Source organism: Desmodus rotundus, chromosome 11, assembly GCF_022682495.2.
Source record: "Desmodus rotundus isolate HL8 chromosome 11, HLdesRot8A.1, whole genome shotgun sequence".
NCBI classification, from domain to species: domain Eukaryota; kingdom Metazoa; phylum Chordata; class Mammalia; order Chiroptera; family Phyllostomidae; genus Desmodus; species Desmodus rotundus.
Window position 1 is genome coordinate 974563 of NC_071397.1, and position 24021 is coordinate 998583.

General features: G+C 50.8%; 3 protein-coding genes across 5 annotated transcripts; 1 reads left to right on the plus strand and 2 right to left on the minus strand.

Moving 5' to 3' along the window:
* The first annotated feature begins 500 nt into the window (after positions 1 to 500).
* Positions 501 to 3174, plus strand: TNF (tumor necrosis factor). Of its 2 annotated transcripts, none has more exons than XM_024557601.3 (4): positions 501 to 851; positions 1396 to 1432; positions 1619 to 1666; positions 1983 to 3174. In XM_024557601.3, exons 1-4 carry the CDS (start codon positions 666 to 668, stop codon positions 2402 to 2404), a joined length of 693 nt encoding a protein of 230 aa, XP_024413369.1. In that variant the 5' UTR covers positions 501 to 665; the 3' UTR covers positions 2405 to 3174. The 2 variants fall into 2 exon arrangements, with proteins under 2 accessions (XP_024413369.1, XP_024413373.1); XM_024557605.3 differs by having other exon boundaries at positions 1399 to 1432.
* Positions 3175 to 11532: 8358 nt separating this feature from the next.
* Positions 11533 to 13484, minus strand: LTB (lymphotoxin beta). 2 transcript variants are annotated; one of them, XM_053913974.2, is made up of 4 exons: positions 13228 to 13410; positions 12787 to 12838; positions 12515 to 12586; positions 11533 to 12123 (listed from the first exon to the last, which is right to left on the minus strand). In XM_053913974.2, exons 1-4 carry the CDS (start codon positions 13387 to 13389, stop codon positions 11684 to 11686), a joined length of 726 nt encoding a protein of 241 aa, XP_053769949.1. In that variant the 5' UTR covers positions 13390 to 13410; the 3' UTR covers positions 11533 to 11683. The 2 variants fall into 2 exon arrangements, with proteins under 2 accessions (XP_053769949.1, XP_024413462.1); XM_024557694.3 differs by lacking the exons at positions 11533 to 12123; positions 12787 to 12838 and having other exon boundaries at positions 13228 to 13484.
* A 5467-nt stretch (positions 13485 to 18951) lies between these two features.
* Positions 18952 to 22037, minus strand: NCR3 (natural cytotoxicity triggering receptor 3). The gene is made up of 4 exons (XM_045193458.3): positions 21744 to 22037; positions 20201 to 20545; positions 19928 to 20035; positions 18952 to 19815 (listed from the first exon to the last, which is right to left on the minus strand). The coding sequence occupies exons 1-4, from the start codon at positions 21796 to 21798 to the stop codon at positions 19769 to 19771; spliced, it is 555 nt and encodes a 184-aa protein (XP_045049393.2). The 5' UTR covers positions 21799 to 22037; the 3' UTR covers positions 18952 to 19768.
* Positions 22038 to 24021: the final 1984 nt, after the last annotated feature.

Here is a 24021-nt window from a genome sequence, read left to right on the forward strand (position 1 = left end):
GGCCCCACACTCTTGTCTCAGGACCCAGCACAGCTTCCCCCCTTTTTTCTCACCATCAAGGACTCAGCTTTCTGTAGCCCCTTCCATTTCTAGTTCTGCCCCTATGTGAGTCCTCTCTGGAAATCGGAGGGAAACAGGCCACAGCCCTGGTCCCCAAAAGGAATGGGGTCAGTGGAAATTGTGTCAGATGGGGATGGGGTCCAGCCTTCAAGGTCCTACAGTCACAGCAGTAAGTAACTGGCCCAGCAAGCCCTCTCAGAATCCAAGCGGGGAGGGTGGCAAGTATCCCTGATGCCTGGGTGTCCCCAACTTTCCAAATCCCCGCCCCCGCAATGGAGAAGAAACCGAGACAGAAGGTGTAGGGCCCACTACCGCTTCCTCCAGATGAGCTCATGGGTTTCTCCACAAAGGAAGTTTTCCGCTGGTTGAATGAGAGCCTTTCCCCGCCCTCCTCTCCTCAGGCGTATAAAGGCAGCTGTTTGCACAGCCTGCCAGCAGAAGCTCCCTCAGCGAGGACACCAGGGGACCAGCCAAGAGAGAGAGAAGCAACTGCAGACCCCCTGGAAGTAATCTCTCAGGCGACACAGCTCCCAGAGAAGCAGCCAGGAGACTCTCCCGCCGACACCATTTCCCAGCTAGACGTGAGCCCCTCTGGGAAGGACACCATGAGCACTGAGAGCATGATCCGGGACGTGGAGCTGGCTGAGACGGTGCTCCCCAAGAAGGCAGGGGGTCTCCAGGGCTCCAGACGGTGCTTGTGCCTCAGCCTCTTCTCCTTCCTCCTTGTGGCAGGAGCCACCACACTCTTCTGCCTGTTGCACTTCGGGGTGATCGGCCCCCAGAGGGAAGAGGTGAGTGCCTCACCAGCCTGGGCTCCTTCTCCCACCCAGAGAGAAATGGGGGTGGGTGAAGGAGGGTGAGAGATGGGGAGAAAACACTGGAGAAAGATGGGAAGACAGAAAGAGAAGTGGAGACAGATCAGGGAAGAGAGAAGGGTGGAGAGATAGAATATCTGTCACCTGGGAAGTGCTAACTAAACATTTGTTGAATGAATGAATGAGCAAGAGATAAACACATATACAGAGAGATATGTGGAAAGATGTGGGGTGTGGGTAGAGAGATGGGGAGAAAACAAGTGATATGAATAAAGATGGCGAGATAAGGGAGATGTGAAAGACTGGTGAGGGAAGGAGAGATAAGGAGAGATGAAGACAGAGTGTCTGCCATGTGGAAGGCACTCAACAAAGGATTGTTGAGTGGACAAATGAGTGAATGAACGGACAAATGGAGAGAGAAAACTAGACACATCAGACAGCGAACACTCACTAGAGAAGTAGCCAGCTGTTTCCATCCAGGGGTGACTTGCTCTGATCCAATCTTCCTCCTTCTCCACAGCAGTTCCTAATTGGCCCCTCACTGGCCCAGACCCTTGGTAAGTGTCTCCAAAGCCCCTCTCCTACTTCTGGGTTTGGGTAGAATTGGGGTCAGTCCTGGGGTGGTAGCAGTGGGGGAAATTTAGACTTGGGGTTTGGGGGGATGAGGAATGGAAGTCAGAGGGTCAGGGTATTTTTTTGGAAGCGTAAGGGTCTCATCTCTTTCTTTCCTCTTCCCTCCTCAGGATTATCTTCTCGAACCCCAAGTGACAAGCCTGTTGCCCATGTTGTAGGTAAGAGTTCTGAGGATGTGTCCAGGGAATGAAGAAGCAGGTGGGCTGGGGAAGGATGGGATTTGGAGGCTGAGCCCCAGCTGAAGGTAGACAGACCTCGGCGGCAGGATGAGAAGAACTCCCTGACTGCAAGGGGAGGGTGGAGAAACAGCACAGGCCTTGCAGGTATAGCAGAGCCTCGAGGCCCGATGGGATTTGGGGAGACAGGCTGAGGGGACAGAAACAGGATGTGGGGGGTGGGCAGAACTTGAGGGCCAGGATGTGGAGAGTGGAACTGACAGGTTCGCACTGACTCACCTCTCCCCCCTCCCTCCAGCAAACCAGCAAACTGTGGGGAAGCTGCAGTGGAAGAGCCAGGTTGCCAACGCTCTCCTGGCCAATGGCGTGCGACTGACAGACAACCAGTTGGTTGTGCCCTCGGACGGGCTGTACCTCATCTACTCCCAGGTCCTCTTCAAGGGCCAAGGCTGCCCTCCAACCCACTTGCTCCTCACCCACACCATCAGCCGCTTTGCCGTCTCTTACCCCCGAAAGGTCAGCCTCCTCTCTGCCATCAAGAGCCCTTGCCAGAGGGAGACCCCAGAGGGGACTGAGGCCAAGCCCTGGTATGAACCCATCTACCTGGGAGGGGTCTTCCAGCTGGAGAAAGGGGATCAACTCAGCGCCGAGATCAACCTGCCCGACTATCTCGATTTTGCCGAATCCGGGCAGGTCTACTTTGGGATCATTGCCCTGTGAGGGAGCAGAATGTCCGTCCTGGTCCACCTTAATCCCTTTATCAACCTCTCCTTCAGACCTCTTCATCCCTTCTGGTTTAAGAAGGGAATTAGCGGCTCAAGGCCGCCCCGCACTTAGAACTTTAAACACTTAGAAACCTAGGATGCGTGAACTGTGGCCTGGACCATGGGGCACTGGCCACCACCAGGTGTTCAGACTGGGGCTTCCAGAATGCAACGGGACCTCAGGTTTGGACCTGTGAATGCAACCTAGGTCACCTGGAATGTGGGGCCACAGAAACTTTAGTTCTGGCCAGAACACTTCAGAACGTCCCGTGAGAAGATCTTACCTACAAATTGACTTAAGTGGACCGCATGCCTCCATGGCTTCAAATGTTTCCAGAAGCTTCCCTGAGATGGAGAGCCCAGCCCCTCCTCCACGGGGCCAGCTCCTTCTATTTATGTTTGCACTTGTGATTATTTATTATTTATTTATTATTTATTTATTTACTGATGAAAGTTATTTATTCAGGATGTTGGGTGTCCTGGGAGACCCAACACAGGGGCTGCCTTGGCTCAGACATATTTTCTGTGAAAATGGAGCTGACCTTCAGGCTATTACCACCTGGCATCCCAGCCTCTGTGCCTCCTTTTGCTTATGTTTTTAAAAAATATTTATCCGATCAAGTTGTCTAAATAATGCTGATTTGGTGACGAACCGTCGCTACATCGCACAACCTCTGCTCCCCAGGGGAGTTGTGTCTGTAACCGCCCTACTGGTCAGTGGCGAGAAATAAAGTATGCTTAGAAAAGAAACACGGTCTCTTTCTTGGAATTAAGTCTGTACTGGGGGTGGGAGGCTGCTCCCTGAAGTCCTCTTCCACCAGGCTTAAGATCCTTGGACCCAGTCTTCAGTCCTAGGACTGCTGGGGCTCAGGAGACCCTACATAAAACAAAGCTCAGCCAGATATGCCCCGCCCCCAGGAAACTGGGGCCTGAACCTAATTACCTTTCCCTCAGGACGTGGGAATTTCCAACTCCGGGAATTCCAGTCCAGCGGGGAAGTCCTGCAGCTAGGGTGCTCAGGTGAGATTTCCGGCTGTTGCCTGTGAGAGAGAACGGGGAGGAGCCATATTCTCTGACACCTGAATCACAGCCAAGGGACTTCCACACATTCAAGCATCTGGACTCCAAATCACCCTGTGGGGCCCTCAGCCAACCCTTGCCTAACTGTGCAACCTGAGCCAATCACTGAACCTCATCCATCAGATGGAGAGAAGAATGCCCATCACCTGTGGGACCACAAGAGCAGAGAAGATGTAAGCTACCTCAGGGCACTGGGCATAGCACATGGCATGGTGGGTACTCAGTGAATTCTGGCTTTTTTTCCTTTATTCGGCCCCCAGCCATTCTATCCCCTTCCATCTCTCAGTGGGTGAAATGGAAGAGCTAGAAGAAACTAAAAAACCAGGAATAAGATGTGGGTGAAGGGTTCATGTGCCAGCTTGGTCTCACGGATTTTCTTGGCAATTGATGAGGGGAGGGATGCGAGGTGGGGTGAGTAGGCAAGAGAAAAGCACCTCTCACCCCCAGGAGGCTCTTCTGGGCCCAGTCACAAACAAGTATTAAGTCAGAAATGGAGGCCCAGAGAATGTGAGCCCACACGGGGCTCAGAAGTTGGGCTTTCCCCCTGCCGCTGAGAAACAGCATGAAAAAATAAAATGGAGTCACTATTGTCAAGCCACTAAACTACTAAAATCAGGTAGGTTGAGGCCCGAGGAAACAATTCTATTCTTGTGTTAATTAGCCTGAGAACCTGAACTTCTGAGCTTTCCTTTCCTGTGTCGATGCTTAGATGTACCTCAAACCCTCGGCCTGACAGAACTCCGACCACCCCCTGAAGGAGTAGGGAAAGAATGCTCACGTAGCCAGACCGCCTGACATCCGGGACACCAGGCATCTAGAGTTTACCATCTTGGACGAATCCAGAGACTAAGAATGCAGAGCTGCCTCTTCTCAAGAATGTACCATTTGCTAAAAGAGCCCTCAGCTTTCCTTTCTTCCTCAGAACACCACTCTGCATATTGTCTAGTGACATTTCTTTTTTTCCACTTTGCAAACCCTAAAACCCTTGGATAAATCTTTATCATTTATTACTAGCTGAAGCCTTCTGATGCATTTACGCTCACTCGACGCCATGGAGGCAGCGATGTGACCTGAATAACAAGGTGGCTGTTCGAGCCCTCTGTGTTCTGTCATCTCCGTGACAGTCCTGGGGCTCTGGCAGTGCACCCTCTGAGTTCTGAACCTCCTTCGTCCGGTTGGGGTTCAGAGCTTATATCCTCCAGTCCTCTGGTACCTGTTTTTGTAATGGGATGTCCTCTGTCTAAATTTGCCTCAGAAGGACAGTCCCCACCTGAAACACCAGCTGTATATATGTTCAAAACTGATGGTTTATTCTCGATTAAGTTATTACCCCAAAGGACCTCATACACAAAAGATAACTTAGAACCGCAGTGGCCACTTCAGAGATTTTTAAAAAATTGATTGATTGATTGATTGATTGATGAGAGAAAGAGAAACATCAATTTGGTGTTTCACTTATTGGTGCATTCATGGGCTGATTCTTGTATGTGCCCTGTCTGGTGTAGGGCACTAAAACCCCGGTGTAGTGTGGTATGATGCTCCAACCATCTGAGCTACCCCGCCAAGCTGAGGGATCTTTTGAAATTCCAAAATTGCATACACAATTGGAAAACCTTAGAAATGTTAAACAAGCTGAATGTAAAGTTTGTTTAACATTTCTTGTTCAACATTTAAAGCAGTTTTCAACTGGTATTTATAGGACCCAGAAATTGAATTATTCAAAGGTAGCCTATCCCTGGCTGTGTAGCTCACTGGGTTGAGTGCAGGCTGAGAACCAAAGGGTCGCTGGTTCAATTCCCAGTCAGGGCACATGCCTGGGCGGCAGGCCAGGTCCCCAGTGGGGGTTGTGCAAGAAGCAACCACACACTGATGTTTCTCTCCCTCTCTTTCTCCCTCCCTGCCCCCCTCTCTAAAAAACTAAATAAATGAAGTCTTTTAAATAATTAATTAATTAATTAAAAAGAGCTCTAAAAGGATTCTAAAAGAAACTTTGCCCATCTGAACAGATGCTTTAAAATTTTTTTGCTGTTTCTCTCCACCAGAACCTGATATTTCAAATAATTTAAGGACTCTATGATCAGAAATTTGGCAAAATTGGAAGCTAAAGATTCAAAGTTTAATGGGAATTTTTTTTTAAATCCTCCTTCCCTAAACTGAAATAAAACTATGCATCCAGAGAGAAAGAAGCAAATTAGGAATGATGTAGTTGAACAGGTAGCTCAATCTATGATGCCACATAAGTTAAAACCCAGTTTTGGGGAAGTTGAGAGCAACTGGCTTTATCTTACAAATCGTTGTGAAGCCAGAAATGCAGCTCCAGAAGCAGGTCAAATCCACCTGTACAGAAATGGTTTTGTTTTTTTTTTTAAAGCATAAACTGCTTCTCTGATTCCAAGACTCCTGCCAAGGACAAATACAAATCGTAATTGTTTTATCTACAAATATTACTAAGAAAAGGGTAGCCATCTAAAAAATTAACTTAAAAATTAGTGCGGTTTTGCCGTGTTGTACTGACTCATGGCCAAAATTTTGAAAACCAAACTGTTAGGTCTTAGTCTGCACCTGTCTGTGCATTCGTGTGTGTTGTGTGGTATTTTTTATCTCTGGGTAATACTGCTAATTTAGGTAAGAGGTGTGTTTACCTGGCTTAAAGAAATTAAATGCTTACATAAAATTCTGAAAATACTATAAAAAACCAATCCAGCCTTGACCGGTGTGGCTCAGTTAGCTGCGTGTTATCCCGCAAAGTGAAAGGTTGATACCGGGTTTGATCTCCGATCAGGGCACGTGCCTGGGTTGTGAATTCCGCCCTGGGTCGGGGTGCATAGGGGAGGCAACCAATCAATGTTTCGCTCTGACACTGATGTTTCTCTCTCTCGTGTTCTCTCTCCCTTCCCCTCTCTAAAAATAAATGAATAAAATCTTTTTAAAAAAAGAAGACACTACTCCAAGTGCTTTTTCAGGATAAAGTGCTCTGGGAAGATATTTGATATTAAAACTGGTTTGAGTTTGGTTTGGTTAAATGAGCATATTTTTACAGTTGTCATAATTATGTACAGTATTTTTATTCTACCTGCGTTTATTAGTTAAATAAATTCACACTATCTCTGTTGCAAAATTTGTCAGCAAGAAAAATAACTTGGTATAATAAAATTTTCAAGTGACCTAAACAAATTATTGAGAACAAGTAAAATAAATAGATGTAAATGAGTTAAAAGTTTTAGGTGAAATTTTCAGCAATATTTATGTTTCATGGTATATTTATTTAAATAGTTTATCAAAATCTTTTGGTAACTTGTATCCTAGAGTTTTGCCAAGTTAAGTTAAATGATGAGTCAAGTTAAATTCATTAACTATCTACATCATTTCCCTGTAAGATAAAATACTAAAACATCAATTGCTAAATAAGTCTAAGTTTATCTCCTTTGACTTCTTATTACAGAGAAACTAAAAGATAAATTTGGATCTGTTAACGAACATGTTTCATACTTTGTTGAGGAAGCATATGTCACCTAAAAATGATGAAATGTATTTGCCGGTAAAAGACACTATGTTTCCAGAGGTTAGGAAATTCATTCATAAATTTGCCAATCTACAGAATGCTAACTTTTCAGTTGCTTGCTTTGCTCACTTTTCAGTTGTCATTAGAAATTAAGGTTTTGCCCTGGCTGGTGTGGCTCAGTGGACTGAGTGCCAGCCTATGAACCCAAAGGTCGCCGGTTCAATTCCCAGTCAGGGCACGTGCTGGGGCTGCAGGCCAGGTCCCCAGTCGGGGGATGTGGAAGAAGCAACTAATCGATGTATCTCTAGCACATTGATGTTTATCTCCCTCTTTTCCTCCCTTCCTCTCTCTCCAAAAATAAGTAAATAAAATATTTTTAAAAAAGAAATTAAGGTTTCTAAGGGTTAAGAATTCTAATTACTATGGAAGGAAATAATATAAGTGTTCAGGAAAAGAAGATATAAGGCATGGAAATGCCTTTTAAAAACTTTTTTTTATTGATTGTGTTTACAGAGACAGACAGGAAGAGGAAGAGAGAGAGAGAGGAAAATGTTGATTTGTTGTTCCACTTATTTGTACATTCATTGTTGCTTCTTGTACGTGCCCTGACCAGGGATTGAACCCAAGATCTTGGTGCATTAGGACGATGCTTTAACAAACTGAGCTACCTGGCCAGGGCCTGGAAGTGCATTTGTTAAGAAATTAAAAAGAAAATAGTTTGTGCTAAAATAAGTTGATTATTTCTGAATGAGTAAAAAGAGACAAGCTAAGAGGGACAAGGAAAGTTGTGAAAGGTTTGTGAATAAAGAAACTTGAGAAAGAAATTTTACATGTGGTCAATCTAAATAAAGTTAAAATGAGTTTAATTAAGTAAATGAATGTCTTATTTTTTAAAAGACTTTATTTGTTTATTTTTAGAGAGAGGGGAAGGGAAGAAGAAAGAGAGGAAGAGAAACATCAATGTGTGGTTGCCTCTCACGCACCTGGAACTGGGCACCTGGCCCACAACCCAGGCACGTTCCCTGCCTGGGAACTGAACCGGCGACTTTTGGATTCACAGGCTGGCACGCAGTCCACTGAGCCACACCAGTCAGGGCTGCCAGTGAAGTCTTTGTCACCATGACTAACTAGATAACTAAGTATTGTTTTACAGTGGCCTATGATCCTATCTGACCAATTATTTTAAAGTTTTTATATGTTTGACAAACTTCCCAAAATTCAAAAATTAGAGTCCTCTTCTTAACCTAAAAATAACTGAGATTTTAAAAAAGGATCCTTGAAACATTCCAAAGGATCTCCCCCTCTCTCTCTTTATAAAAACGGAAATAAACTAATTAGGTCTATTTGAGTTGCCAACATTACATGAGAAGCATTGTCAAATAAGAAATAATAATTATATGTTATACTTGTATGCATATATTATTATTATTAAAATAAATGTTCTAGACATTATATTAAAATTCCTGAAATCTACAATGTTCTAATATAATGTCTTCATTCGTAATTCTAGTTATCTTAAAATGCTGTGCTGCAGAGGAAAGCAAATTCATCAACTACATCATAATCAGATCTTTAACCGTGTGGTGTTAAGTCTTTGTCATTTACAGAGAGTTGCTGTCTTGCTCTGATTTTTTTTTTTTTTTTTTTTTTGCAAATATGTTTCATCTTCAGAGAAGACTCGGTCACTTACTTTAAAATACATGTTTCTGTTTAACTCTCAGATTATACCTTTAAACTGGATGAGGATTTGCAGAAGTCTAAGGAAAAACTGGATTCATAAAACTGTTAACAAAAAGAGCAAGATCAACAAGAATTAATAACGTGGGACTGAATGAACTGATGAGGATGATTACAATTTTTATGATTTTATTTAAAATACTGCTGGTTCTTTAATCTTTTGTTTTTCTAGATATAAGGGAAGTTTTCTTTTTGTTAAAGATTGTATCTATTTATTTTTAGAGAGAGGGGAAGGGAGGGAGAAAGAGAGGAAGAGAAACACCAATGTTTGGTCGTCTCTCCTGTGCCCCTCACCAGGGACCTGGCGCACAACCCAGGCATGTGCCCTGACTGGGAATCGAACTGGTGACCCTTTAGTTCACAGGCCGCACTCAATCCACTGAGCTACACAAGCCAGGGGAAACTTTTCTCTTACTTTCATGGTAATATTGTCACTTGTATAAGTTAATAAGAATCTGTTCTCCTTGTAACAGAACCCAACTGGAAACTGATTACACGATGGAGGCTTTCACTGGAATATCATATTGGAGAGACATATGCATAGACTCAGATATGAGCAGACAGCTTTGAGGAATTGAGATTGATTTATGGAAGCCAAAAAACCCTTGGACATATCACCCCGGTACTTTGCTTACAGGGTTCTCAGAAGCCTTAACCAGGTGAGCAAAGAAGGTTGCTTCCTGGCAGGTGCAGGAGTCTCAATTACGCAGAGAGAACCTCACCCAAACATATAGGTACTGCAGACGGTGTCTGATGGCAAGTCCTCGCCCTGACTTTTGTGGCCTCAGGGGCCTTTAAAGTTCCATCTGGAGTTTCCTTATGAAAAATTCCAGCAAAGCAGGTTTAAAAGAGCCTGTACGGTTACTTGCCATTCTTGCTGCTCCTACGCAAATAACAGGCCAACTTGATTGAAACTAGACTTATTTCGCAAACAAATTAGTCTTGGCTACATGTGGTAAAAATGAGGCTTATTTTAGAGAGAGAAACCGCTGAGGACTAAAACTGCCCCTTTCCCAAAGCCCTAGGAGCAGAAGTGGGGCGGCTTGATGAAAACTTCGGAGAAATCACCACAACAGCTCGCATATGAACAGCTTTCTCGCCTGTTGCAGAAAAAAGACATTCAGGTTGGAAACCCAGAGAACTACCAGACCGTTGCGCGCCTGTCTTCGCTCCTTCTGGAGGTGATCCGAGCCGGACATCTTCAAATCTTCTCGACTGGCTGCCTTCAGAACGCGCAAACTGAGAGTATAGCCAGTCGGCTTCGATCACTAAGCATCGTTTTCCTTTTGTTTCCATAGAGATGCCTCTTATTAAATACCTGATTATTTTCACCAGAGGCCTAATGTTGGGAGTTGCCTGCATCATGGCCTCCTAAAATGAGAGACAACTGTTTAACTGAACTCAGCTATTCTCAAGGCTGAAACTGGTTTCTAAAGCTGCTATCTAACAGCCCTGGCTGCTTACTTAGCTCAGCTGGTTAGCGCGCCCTACTGATAGGCCAAGGTTGCAAGTTTGACCCCCAGTCAGGGTACTTAGGAGAACTGACCAATACATGCATAACTAAGTAGAACAACAAGTAGAGGCTTCCTTCTCTCCCTTCTCCTCTCTCTACTCTAAAATCAATTAATAAATAAATAAAATAAAATAAATAAAACTGATAAATAATAATGATAATGTCTTAATTGGTCCATTCCTAATGCTTCAATCTAAAAGTTGGCACAAATACCGAGCTGCCCTTAAACCCCGTTGGCAAGCATGTCTCTGGCCCACGTCTTCCCTCTGAGGGGCATGATGGACCCAAGGAAGGCCCTGCCACCTCGGCATTAAGGGACTTTAAAATGTTTTGTGTGATCTGCAGTGTTTTCTAGGAGAAAAATCCTAATCAAAAAGGGGAAATGAGGAGAAGAGTGAAGAAATAAGACAGAGTCACCAGGAGTCACCAGCAGGCAGAGGAAGACCACGTGGTGTGCCGCAGGGGTGGGGTGACCCACTGGGGTGACCTCGATAGGGCCTCGAGTCCCCCTGTGCCTCCTTCAGCCCAGGGCTGAAAGTCGGTCACTGGGCCAGAGGGCTGCTGTTACTCACCCTAGGCCCCCACGCTTGCCCACCCAAGGGAAGGAGGCCTGAGGTGTGAAGGAGGGGTGCGAACTTTCCATCCCCTCAGCAGGTGGCATCAGATTTTCCTCCTCTCCTGCCCAGGCTCTCCATGGCGTCCTCAGACACCATGGCCACACCATCTCTCTCTCTCAAACACCCTCCCAGCTTTCTCCTCCAGCCTCCTCCCTTCACATCCCGTGAGCTGTCGGTTTCGTTCCGTGGAAGGAAAGTTGAGTCTGGGGTAGTGGCGGAAGGGCCTTCGGGGTACCGGCAGGCGAGCAGGGCTGGGCCCCTCAGGCCTCCAGTTCTCAGCCAGTTTCGGGGTTCCTCTGGGGCTGGGCCTTTCTGCGTGGTGTTTGCCTTCCCCGGTAATGACCCCTCTCTCAGTGTTGGAGGGACCTGAGGGAAGCGCGCCGCGTGGTGGGGTTCGTGTGGCTCTGAGACCCGGGGTGCTTGGAGACGCTCGGAGTCCAAGGGGATCCCCTTCCTTCTACCCTCCAACTGGGCCAATGCTGGGGCAAGGCCATTCGGAGGCAGAGGGTGGGCGGGACTCCAGACCCCCATCGCAGGGATCAGCCCCCGTACAACACGGTACGGATTGTTTCAAGCATCCAGAACAACGCGGAGAACGCTCAACCCACTTCGCGTGCCCGCCCTGAACCGAGACGTGTTGGCACGTGGGCATCCGTACGGACGGCACTAAAGCTCGCCATTCTTTATTTTCATCGGGACCAAAATCAGCTTCCAAACAGTGTCCTGCATTTTCCCCCCGCCACGGGGTCCCTGGAGTCCGGGCCCCCCGTGGCTGGGCTGACACCATCACCCCACCATCACTGCCCCAAAGAACGTCTTCCCCCTCCTGTAGTCCACCAGGTCGGGGTGGCTGATGTTGACGTACACCCTCTCGCCGCTCTGCAGCTGCGCCAGGCCGCCGACCCCCACGCTCGTGTACCAGAGCCTCCGGGCCCGGTCCGCGGCGGGGCTCACGGTCTCCACGCCCTCCAGCAGGAGCTCGGGAGCGCCGGGCGCGTCGGCGCCCCCCGCGCGGTACAGCCGGCTGCGCAGCGTGAGCGGGCGCTCCGGGGGCCCCGCGTCCGCAGGGGGCGCCCGGCCCCGGTAGCCGACCTGGCAGTAGAGGTAGTAGAGGCCGCCCCGCGGGAGGGCCAGCCCGTGGGCGCTGGAGAACTGCGCCCCGCTCCTCAGAAATGCCTCTTCTTTCTTCGCCTCCCAGCCCAGCCCGCGTCCCTGCGTCCAGGCGCCTGCGGAGAAACGGGCGGGTGGGCTCTCGGGCGTCCGACCCCGGAGAGGCGATTCAGGCCCGGGACCGCGGGGAGGGCGGGCAGGGGGACCCCGGGGGCCGGGCCGGGAGAGGGTGGGGTAAGGGTGCTGCCTCCGCAGTGGGTGCAGTTGGGGACTGAGGGCACCGGGGCGTGGGGTGCGGAGCGCCGCGCGGGGGAGGAGACCAGGCCGGGCTTTGCCCGCTCCGAGAGGGAAGCAAGAAGCTGGAACGCGGGGCTGGTGGAGGGTGGGCTCGTTAGGGGCCAGAGGTGGTGGATGGAATCGGGCCCAGAGCACTGGCGGAGCGAAGGGTCTCTAACAACCGCCGAACAGACCTGCACCCTTGGATGTTCAGGCCTATGAGACCCTTACCTATGAGGTGAGCAGCCGGGAGCCTGGGGCTGGGGTCTGTTTCTGGGTCCTGCTCCGGCAGCTCCTGGGGCCCTGAGAGGGGCGAAGAGTCCAGGATCGGGACGGGGCGGCGACCCGGGCATGATCGCCCTGAGAGGACCGGGCGCCAGGGCCCAGGGACGGGGCACCTGGATTCCTGAACGACGAGCTAGAGGGTATCTGGGGATGCAGATGCATGAGAGCTGGGAGTCCCTGAGGGGCTGGAGCTGGGAGGGGAGATGATCTGCTCTTACCCAGTCGCTGCTGGGCCTTTGCTGGCGCCCCTGGGTCAGTGGTCTCTGTTACCTGAGTGGGTGGGGTCACAGTGGCCAGAACTCAGTCTCAGTTGATGCCAATCCCACCCCTCCCAACCGAAGACCCAACCTCCCAGCCCAACATCCATCCCCCTGGCAGGGGAGCAATCAGGGTAGATGCACTTGGACGGGGAGACTGAGGCCCAAGTATTTCTTGGGAAGAGGAAGAAGACAGAGAGACAACCAGGAAGGGCTTGGAGACAGCAGGATGCAACAGCATCCCAGGAACATGGACAGAGCCAGCACAGAGGAGAACCAGACATCCCTGCCAGAGAGAGCCGAGCCAAGCCAGCTGAGCAGGTGACGCAAGAGACCCCGGGCATAGCCAGAAATAAGTGAGCATGAGCAACAGCCCTCTGGGTCCTTGTTGGGGCCACTCACCGGTCCTCCTTGCTTCTGGGGCACCACGGCCAGCACAGCAAGGACAGTGATAGGCACAGCCAGCAGTAAGGTCACCAGGGAAGTGGTTCCTGCCACAGCCAGCAGGAGGCAGCCCTTCCCCCGGGGCCTCCTCCCCCAGTCTTCCAGCCCCAGTGCCCCCATTGAGAATGAGCCAGGGCCAGAGGAGGGGGGCTTTCATATCTCAGGGGTGGGGCCACCCCCTCCCCATAGACCCACACACCTGGTTGGGACTTTCCACACACCCCTGCTCCCCTCACCCAGCTTCCTGTTTACCCAGAGCTGGGGTGGGGCAGCTGGATGCCGGGGTTCCTTGAACTGGGGAAGGAGTTGAGGTGAAGAGACAGGCTTTCGGCATAGATCTGGAGGGGGTCTTAGAGATCTTCTGGCTCAATAGGGAGAGAAACTGAGGCCCAGTCAGGGCAGGTAGCTTGCAGAAAAGTCCGACAGTAAAGCTGCAATGAGAACACAGAGCTCCCGATATCCAGAGCATCCTGCAGGCTTCTGCACCCCAGAGGTGGGTACTGGAGAGAGGCCTGCACCCTCGTCCCTGATGTCAAGAACTGGGGTCTTGAGGGATGGATGTCCAGGTCCCTAAGAAGAACATTTCCCCACACTGGGCTGGCCTCCTCCATTCCTGTCTCCCCCAGCCCCCAGAGCCGAGTGCACAGCAATGGCAGCTGAAGGGGGTCTCCCTGCGGAGGCGTGGAGTGAGCACTACCTCCCTGGCTGCAGAGCACACACAAGAAAGCCACAAGAAAGCTTGTCCTCAAAGTGATTTGCAGCCCGGAAGGAGCCCCATCCATTGAGTAGGTGCTGACTAAGTGATTGTGAATAATTGAAGAGAGGACACATGAATGAGTAAGCAAGACCAGGCAGCACAGACCCAACGAACGTGAGGGCAGACCACGCGGTGGGAGTTGAGGGAAAGACCAGGCCCAAGGACGTTAGAGGTGGTCGCACATCACCTCCCTTTCTCAATGCCGTCTCTGCGTGTTTGGAGAATAATAACAATAGACAAACAGCACTTAGCATATGCCTGCAACCGATGCATACACTTTACATGTAATAATTCTTTTAATCCCCGTAAAAGTCCTGTAAGAGGAATCCGAGGCAGAGAGATGTTAAGGAACTTGGGAGAAAGTCACACAGTAGTGGTGGAGCTGGAATGGGGACCCAGGCAGCCTGGCTCCAGAGCTTGGATCAAAAGACAGTTTAAAAGCTGAGTGAGTTCAGGTTTGTGCATTTCACTACAGGTAAATTTTGCCTTCCTCCGCTCTCCAAAAGAGAAACAGAGAAACAAATAATGAACTCCAGTCAATGCTAAACATGGCAGAGGGTTTAGAGATGAATTTTTTTGTATTGATGTTTGCAACTTTGAAAGGTATCAAAAAATGAGATAAGTGATAAAGCAAATATAGAAAAATGTTTAATTGTAGAATCTAGATGGTAGGGATATGTTCACTGCACAATTCTTTCCATTTTTTTCTATGTTTAAACTTTTTAATAATAAATGTATAAAACTTCCCAAAACTGAATATTGTCCTACTGTCCTGCAAGAGGACAAAAAAACAATGTGAAGGGGGAGGGAGAGGCAATAGCAAAAAGTTTCTGAATTTGGAGAAGAAAATGCAAATGCCTACGAACCCAGGCACCAGGTCTCCTCCTGACCCCTGCCCGCACGAGTTCCCCAGTCCGCCCTCGTCAAGGATGGGGGTGCAGCCCTCCAGCACACATCTCCCTCGCCACCGCAGTGCCACTAAGAGGGCTTCGTCCACGACACTGTCCGTCCAGAGGGCCTGGGACTACTGCTCTTGCTTATTTTCGTGCTGAGTATCAGAATGCTGCCTCCAACGAAAGTCCACCTGGATTAGCCATCCCTCTTTTCAGAACACCAATTTGCTGTCAACTTTCTATCCCACATCTGACAGCAGTGCTCACGCAGATCTAGTCTGGCTGCCTTGACTTTCCCTTTGTTTGTAAATCCGTCAGCCCAGGGCCCTGCTAGATAGAGCCCGGAACACGAGGAGGTGAGTCACCCAACACCACCGGAGCTCCCAGTCTGATGCAGGAGCTAGGGTGCGCCCACACACATACACTGAGGTCAGGAGCTCTCGGTGGATGCAGTTCGAGCAGTAACTGGGAGAACGTCAGTCAGGGAAGGCACCCGGAGGATGCTTGCAGTCGCTGACTCCTTGTGGGGTCGGTAGGATGGCGGGATCTGAGAGGGAGTACCGGCTTCTTTACAGTCCCAGGAGCCTGAACGGGAAAGTGGCCTGACCCCAACCCTCAAAGCCTAACTTCCTCTTCAAACGATGCTGGGGAGGCCTTGAGGCTGGGGGAGAAGTTAACGCCACAGAAGGGGCAGGCATGTCATAGGTGGCGGCAATTCCTTCCACCCAGGCAGATCCAGCCAGTCTTGAGTTGCCCCACCCAGCCCTCAACCCTCTGCAGGCCATAGGCTCTGGGTAACTGGAAGGGTGCAGGGGCCCTTGGGCGAGGGTGTGGGATGGGCACACCCCAGAGTAACACGAGGCTATGACGAAGAAAGTGTAGCTTTGAGGTCCCCTGGGCCCTGGAGGAATCCTCTGTCCACCCCCTGTCTCTGTTCCCTTCCAAGGTTAAAAACAATCCACTTCTGCCCCTGCTGCCTTCCGTGGCCACCCCAGGCCCTCCTCTCCAGCTGGGCTTCTGCTCCCTCTGCTCCCCCACCCCCACCCCACGCAGCCCAGAATTCCTCTTGTACCCAGAAGGGTCTCAGTTTTCAGACCCTAGTCAGTGAATCTGGCTCTGGGGTGAAGTCAGCGGCCCCCTCTTTGCCTTCAAACAGGAACCAGTGGTTGTAGGGCAGGAAGTGCCTGAAGGGAAGTTATGGGGCCCCAGACACTTCTCCATGGCCTACTTCAGCCCAGCAGAATCTGCCCTTGAGAAGCAGCTCTCCAAGCTCTGCTGAGTTGCTCGGGGGCTGAAGGAGCAGCCCCAGGGGCCAGGTGGTGCTGGGTACTGTTAAGAAAGGACCAGGAGACAAAAAGGTCCAATTAAGGACTTTTATTCAAGTTGAGACACAGATCAGGCGGGCGGAGTCCGAGCAGACTGCAGCAGCAAGGGAAAGGGCAGAAGGGCTTTTAAGGGTGTGTAGCAGAGCCCGAGGAGGGTGGGTCACCCTGCTGATCTAGGCCGCAGGTGTCCAGGGTACAGGTGTTTGCAAGACCATGTGCTCTGGTCAGGCATGGCTGATTTGGGGACAGAAAGTCAGGGAGATGTATGGGCTTTCCCTCTGGGTAAAGCTCAAGGGAGAGGGGAGGGCAGCGAGGATTCCACAGGTTTCCAGAAGGAGGCCGGCAGCTACGCCTCAGTTGCTTCTGATAATAGGGAATCTCAGGGTTAGCAGTCAGGTATTTAGCTGGTGAGGCACACCTTCTTTGTTGTAGCACAGGAGGTGGCTTTGTTCTCCAAGCCCCAGTACATTCTCACAGACGCTGCCCTCCCTCCCTTTCCACCAGTCCCCGCAGGCATTCCAAACTCTGGCTCCTCCTTTTCTGTCAACTCCCTTTCTGAACAGAACTTAGAAGTATCCAGTGCTGGGGAGGCCCTAATGGTCAGCCTGGGGCAGGGGAAAGGGCATGGGCTCTGGAGCTGGACAGAGCTGAACTTGAACCCCAGCTCTGGCACTTCTGGGCTGGTTCCTCGCACCCTCCTATGTGCAGAGATGAATGGAAAGTGCCCGGTTCAGGGCTGGATGGGAGCGGGGGTGCTCAGCCCGGGAGGATTGTAACAGAGAGCCTGTGCTTCACAGTTGGGGAACGTGACTCACCGCAGGCCATTTAGGCTGGCAGGGCAGGGGCTAGGTTTTCTGACCCCCAGGCCAGTCTTCCGTCCCCAACCTAATGGCAGATTTGAATGATTCGATAGCAGGCAAGGTAACCCTCGCACAGGGCGCAGTGTGAAAAGTGGTGTGTGCAGTTCACGAGTAGGTGACCTCTCAGGACCAGCAGTGAGGCGGGCAAGGGGCTTCACAGGGAGACCCAGACGCAGTAGGGATGGCAATGGAGCCTCGGAGGGACAAGAGGTCTCGGGCGTGAGAGACTTAACCAAGGACAGGTGGGTCCCTCTGGTAGGCTGTGAGGGCAGAATCTCTGAGCGTGTATTAGGCTGCCTCTAATACTGCTGGAGGGGCACTGAGATACCCCCACCCCCCAGCGGGGTGAGGTAAGCTGAAGAGGGAAAGGGGCCCCCTAATACTCATTCCTTTTCCCTACAGACAAAAGCCTTTACCTCTTTGGTGGCTTGGGGCTGGGAGGGCTCCTGGTTGTGGTTCTGTCCTCCTGTACGTGTTGGCTCCATTGGAGAGGCGAGCCCACCCTGACCTCTGTCATCACTGCACAGCATGCCCCAAGGGACCCCCCCTCGCCCTTTCATACCGCTTTCCCAGAAGCCCCCATCGACCCTGCCGTGCCCTGGTGAGGAAGGTGGGCGAAGCTGGTGGGAGAGGGAGGGGGAGAATGTCCAAAAAGAGAGTCCAGGCCTTTGGCTGTGGGAACAACAGGCAAGTCAGCAAGTGAGGAGCAGCCTCCGGGGGCTGGGAGGCACAATGCTTGGGCCATGCTGACCTTTTTTGTCTTCCAGTGAGGCAGCTGGAAAGGAGATGGGTGAGTGTGGGGCAGGGAAGGGGGCGAGGGGCCACAAGAGAAGGCTGAGGCTTGAGGTGGTGGGGCCAGGGAAGAGAGAGTAGCGGGAGCAAGAGTCACTCAGAGAAAAACTAAGAGAGGCAAAAAGAGAAATAAGAGCATGGGTAGAAGAGAGAAAAGAAATGGTGTAGAGATAGGAAAAGGAAGTAAAACAAAAGAGAAACAGGGAGGGGACGAAATGAGAGAGACAGAGAGTGAGAGCGAAAGAGAGAGCATAAAAGAGACTCTGGGAAAAAGAGATACCCAGAGAAAAAGTGAGGGAGAATTAGAGTGAGGGGCGGGGCGGAGGGGGGCGGAGAGGGAGAGTAACGCGGGAGAAAGGGAAACGGGAAAAGAGCGGGAGCTGCGGGCCAGGGAGGTCGGTGAGCAGGGAGGGGCGGGGCGGGGCGAGGAGAGACCGAGGAGGCAGTGATGCAGGGCAGCGGGGGTGGGGCAGGGACTCCGCGGAGGAAGGCCTCTCCTGTCCCTCCCTCTGGTGTCAGCTTCGGCACTGGCCTCTCGGAGCAGGAACTCCACTGTGTGTCTCTGCCAAGGCTGCCTGCCCTGCGGCCAGCGACCTGACCCTGGCGATCCAGAAAGGGAAGGCTCCACGGAGCACCCCAGCACCACCTCCCCCTGCATTGCCGAAAACAAACCCACCTGAGCGCCCCAGACACCGCCCTCAACCGAGGCAAATGTTCTGGGCTCACCCAGCAGCGACCATGGCCTTGAGGCCTCCCGTGTCTCCAACTTCTCAGTCCACCCCAAGCCCCCCATTGGACATGGCCGCCATCAGAACTTAATTCACTTCCTTTCCCACCCACTGTGGGACCAAGTAGTGACTTACTGGATGAAGAAGGGTGTTTAGGGACCGGAGCTCCCCTGAGGCCAGAAAAGAGTATCATAGCCCCCCCCACCCCCATGCAGTTTCGCTTTCTACTCTCAGTTACCTGCAGGCAGAAAATAGTCAATGGAAAACTAGAGAGGTAAACAATTCCTAAGTGTCTAATTGCACACCATTCTGAATAGTTTGCTGACATTTCCTGCTGTCCTGCTTAGTCCTGCCTGGTACGCAAATCCACCCTGGACACACTACCGGGCCGTAGGGCATCCAACTGCGTTACACGACCAACTGTCGAGGTTGCCGTGCTTGGGATGAAGTCACCTTTACCGCAGCCCGACGCTATGTCACAGTGCCGGAGCCTACGTCTTTGACCTCACTTCATCTCGTCACACAGGCGAGCATTGTATCATCTCACTTGTCCCGAGAAGAAGGGAGGGTACAGGACAATATGGTATTTTGAGAGAGGGAGAAACCACATTCACATAATTTTTATTACAGTGTGTTGTTACAATTGTTCTATTTTATTGCTGTTGTTTTTGATCTCTTACTGTGCCTAATTTATAAATTAAAGTTTATCATAGATATGTACGTGCAGAAAAAAAAAAACAACAGGGGTTTTGGACCATATCTCCTGTGGATTGGGGCAGGCTTTTATATTTGTCTGGGGGCAACTGACAAATAGGACCAATCAGATTTGATACGTCTCATTTCTCAGGAGAACCAGCCCCCGCCTCCTGGGCCTGGGACAGTTGGGTCCTATCCTGTCGAGCCCCAGAATAGTGGTGGGAGGGGCTCTAGGCACAACTGCTGGGAAGCTCCCTTCTTGGACCTTGCCAGGCCAGGCTTAGCAGAAGCGAGAGTTAAGAATCAGGGGAGCCTGGAGAAGGACACACTGGGGTATCCAGGAAGTGCAGATGGAAATACAGGAGACCCATTTGAAGTTGGTGGTGGGACAGAGAGATTTATTGGGGTCTCCTGATGAGTACTGCGACGACCGGTCTAGAGTCACTTGTCAGAGGCCGTCCGAGCTGTGCCAGTGCGTTCCCATGTGGCAGTGGCCTGGCGGTGAGACGGCCAGAGTCACTTCTCCTCTTGGTCTCTGTCTCCCCCTCCTCCAGCTCTCCCACCGCCCCTCCATCTCTGCCACCTTTGCTGCGGCTCCAACACTCACATTTGCCTTGGTAATAGATGGTGCTGCCCGTGGCCACGGAGAGAAAACTGAAGGCATAGAATCCAGCCCGAAGGAGGAGGACTGTGAGGGGCCCTAGCCCAGGAGACCCTGCACACGGGTGGTGAAGACGAAGAGCGCGGTAAAGGGGACCCAGGGAATAAATGTGCACAGACTCAGGGAGGGACAGAGGGCAGGGAGCCTCAGGGAAGGGCTCTCAACTTCCAGGGAGAGTGGGGCCTCCAGCCAAGGACACACAGCCTCCCAGGGCCTCACCTTTCTCCACCACCAGCAGAGTCCCATTCCCCGTCCCGACACCCAGGCCCAGCACCTCCACACTGCACACATAGAGTCCAGCGTCGCTGCCTCGGGCGTCCCAGATCTGCAGCTCAGCCTGGTGGTCACAGAGGAAGCGCGAAGAGGCAAGAGGGGCCAGGCGGCCCCTGAACTCTGGAGTCCCGTTCCTCACCTCCTTCCCTGGGGCCACCTTATCCCGGTACCACGTGACGGAGCCAATGGCCAGTTCCCCTCGGGTGGCATTGAAGGAGCAGGGCAGGAGGGCAGCGGCACCCTCGTGGGTACGAATCTCAGGGGGCTGGGACACCCAGAGAGCACAGGATTCTAGGGCAGAGAGAAGACCCGGATAAACACCTCCCCCCGTTACTCTGAAAAGACAAGAGAGCTTGCAGCACAATATCCCAGCCGTTGCTAACCCCCAGAGAGTCAGGGGACTAACACATCGGGTGCCCCATTAAACCCATTCCTTTTTACCAATCTAATGTCTTAACATTGCTTTTCAGATCATTTTCAAATTCTTTCCTATACCAACCCGCACACTCAGCGTTCATCATGTTTCAGCTGCACTCACCGGTAACAACTTGCTGAAAGTTATCTTGTCACAATGAAATCGAAGCTCATTCGTGAATGTGGCTGCCTAGTTCGCTGGCAGCATTAATTATATCATTCCAGGTATTACTTTTGTGCTACTTTGGTTTTGTTAAAGAGCATTAACTACTTAAAACATCAGGTGAGGACCTGGTTGTAGTTGATTGCAATCCCTATTTAAATGATCCGAATTGATGAATTAAACCAGTTATTAAAATCCCTGATCAAATTCTCTGATTAGTGAAGTTTACCAGTCATTCTTCTATTTCGGTGGTTCTCAAACTTAAGAGCTCATTGAAATCACCTGGAGTCTTTGTTCAACCAGATCCCTGGGCCCCACCTCTAGACTTTTCTATTCTGCGGGTCTGGAGCGGGCCGGATTTGCCCCAGGTTCCAGCTGGTCTGAAGCTACAGGTCTGGAGTCCGCACTGCCTTTAGTTAAGGAATATGTCTGATTCGGTAAGGTCTCTCCGTTAATTAAAATCAGTTTCACTAAGAAACTTATCTCAGATTTAATTAGGTCTTCCAAACTCCTAATTATATCTAGACCCAGATAATAAGCCTTGTTTAATAGGCTTATTAAGCTCATCAAATTAAAACTGACCCCTTAAAAAAAATAGACCCCTTCAAGCCGATTTTATTGGTCCTTTCAACTTTATCCTTTTATAGGTGGCTGAGAAGAAAAGAGCTCTGGGTGGAAGCTGGGGAGCAACCCCGCCAGCAGGCATCATGGAAGGAACTGAACTGGAGAGTCCCGGGGTTTCAGCTTTTTGGAGGGCCACCTGTGCCCACTCTCCTTTCCTTGTCACCCCCCTCAGGGCTCAACATTCAGTCCCCACCAAGCCTGCACCCTAGGACATCTATGTCCAGCCTCCCCCATTCCTCCTACTCCCAGTGTCGTAGCCCTCAGGGCCCTGGGAGACAGCCTTGTCACCTGGATGGACCGCGATAAAGATGAGCAACAGCATCTGGGCCGTGCCGGAGGGCATTCCAGTTGAAGGGACCCTGGGCAGTGAGGTATGAGCGACGGAGGAACAGTCTTTGGTCGCGATGAGGGTGGGAAGCTTTCTGTGACCCACAGGACTCACACAGCACTTGCCAAGGACCTCAACCGCCTGGGACCTTAGGCATGCAATGCATGCCTCTCTGAGGAGAGAGGTCTCTGCTGATGGCGATATCTGGGTCACGGGGGGTGGGAGCAGGTTGCCTAAGTATTTGAGAAAGAGGGTAGGGCTTAGATGTCTGGTAACGCCAGGGTGGGTGGGCAGGTGAGACCAGGATGTGGTTCCCCCAACTTCCGATGTTCAAGAAGACCAACCCTTAACCCAGAAGCACCTCCAAGAGCCCTCCTGGCTCAGAGCTAACCTACGTTCCCACCCCTTGGCTCAACAGGGCCCAGGCCCACCCCATCCATTTTTCCCCCTTGAACCTGGATCTCCCCCAGAGCAGCTCCAGAAATTCCGTAATTGCAGGGTTTAGGAGAAGCAAACCGGTTGCTAGGGACTTAGTCCCTGTTTAACTTAGGCTGCTGACTAGGGAGGTTTGGCGAAGTGAGTGCTGCTCAGACCTCCATTAAAGGAACGCACCTCTCACAGAGGTCTGCTTTATGGAGAAGGCTGCGTGTGGACTTAGCACCCACTGGCACATTCACCCATTTATTGTTTTATTCATTGTTTAACTAACATTTATTGAGAAATTACAGTGTCCATTCCATGAAACGTGTTTGTACGGACACCAATGAAAGACGCAGGGCGTTACACGCAGGGATTACGACCAGGGCAAGCGGCACCTGCATCTTCACACCTCCGTGAGACAACTCAGCAGGCAGAGCAGAAAGAGCGTCTAGTGAACGCGGCCCAGCTCTCACCACACACGTCTCTCTGGCTCCTCTTAGATCGACACATTGTTTTTCTTCGCGTCTGTGTTTCTAGCTCTGTCCCCCCCGCCCCCTCCACCTTTGCACAGTCCGCCCTTCACTGCAGTGAATTGGGGTGTTTTGTTTTTCTGGAGAAGCAAGTCGTGTGCTTAAGAATTCCGGCTTAGAGTCGGGTTAGGTTCAAATGCCATCTCCCCAACAAACTAGGTATATAAGTTTGAACAAGTTATTTAACTCACCCTGAACCATCTAGGCAAGCAGGCAGGCCTGGGGGCCCTGCCGGAGGGTGTGGACCGGAGGTGCCAAGGCAAGGCAAGGGCTGCCCCCTGGTGGTCACGTTGCACGAGAGGCCTCCCCAGGCCCTTAAATTCCAGCTTCTGCCCTGTCCCTTACCTTGCGTCTTGCTGTCAACACCTACCACCCCGCGAAGAGTCAATGGAGAGAAAATTGTGTGTTCTGCTCAGCTGTGAGAAACCCATGGTTTGGAGAGGGAGAGAAGGCGACCACGTAGTGGAGTGGGGGTGGGGGTGGGACGGGTGACTGGCCTGAAGGTAAACCCTTACTTTCACTTACTCACAGAGCTCTGCTTCGCGGCCCAAGGCAACACAGCTCAGAAGCCTAAGGTGGAGTCCTGGTTCCACTACTGGCACATCCGGAAAACGGGAGTGTAGCATCTGTCACTTCCAGATCCTGCCGTGCTGGGTGCTCAGGGTCTGGTAGCCCCGGCTCCCCCCCAGGCATGGGCGAGGGTGACCAGTGTGATCGCTGGGCCTGAACTCAAGGGTATTTTGTTCTCTCTGCGTCCTCTATTTACTTATGATTTTAAATATACGGGAATGCTGTGGATCCCAAAGACAACATTTAGATTTTTTTTTTAAGTTCATCTAGAATAGATCCTGTGTAGAACTTTTTCAATAATTCTGAGATGCTCTGGGGAACTTTCACCCGAAAGATGGGAACTGCCACACAAATCAGCTCAGCGCACACAAGGATGGAATTTTTGAAAAGAAAATTTTACCGGGGACTCAAGAGGAGAGGCAATGAGTAGAAAAGTTGTTGGGTGGAGGTGGAGAAAGGGAGAAAAAGCGTGAACAACTGTAATAGCTTAAGCAATAAAAAATAAATAAATTTAAAAAATGAAAAGATAAAAAATAAAAAGAAAAGTTGTGAAGTGGCTGTACACATCTCCAGCCTGACTATTTTTTTAATTGATGTTTAGAGAGAGAAAGAGAGACATCAATTTGTTATCCCTCATAGTTATGCGTTCATTGGCTAATTCGTGAGCCGGGATCGAACCTGCGTCCTCGGTGTATAAGGATGATCCTCTAATCAACTG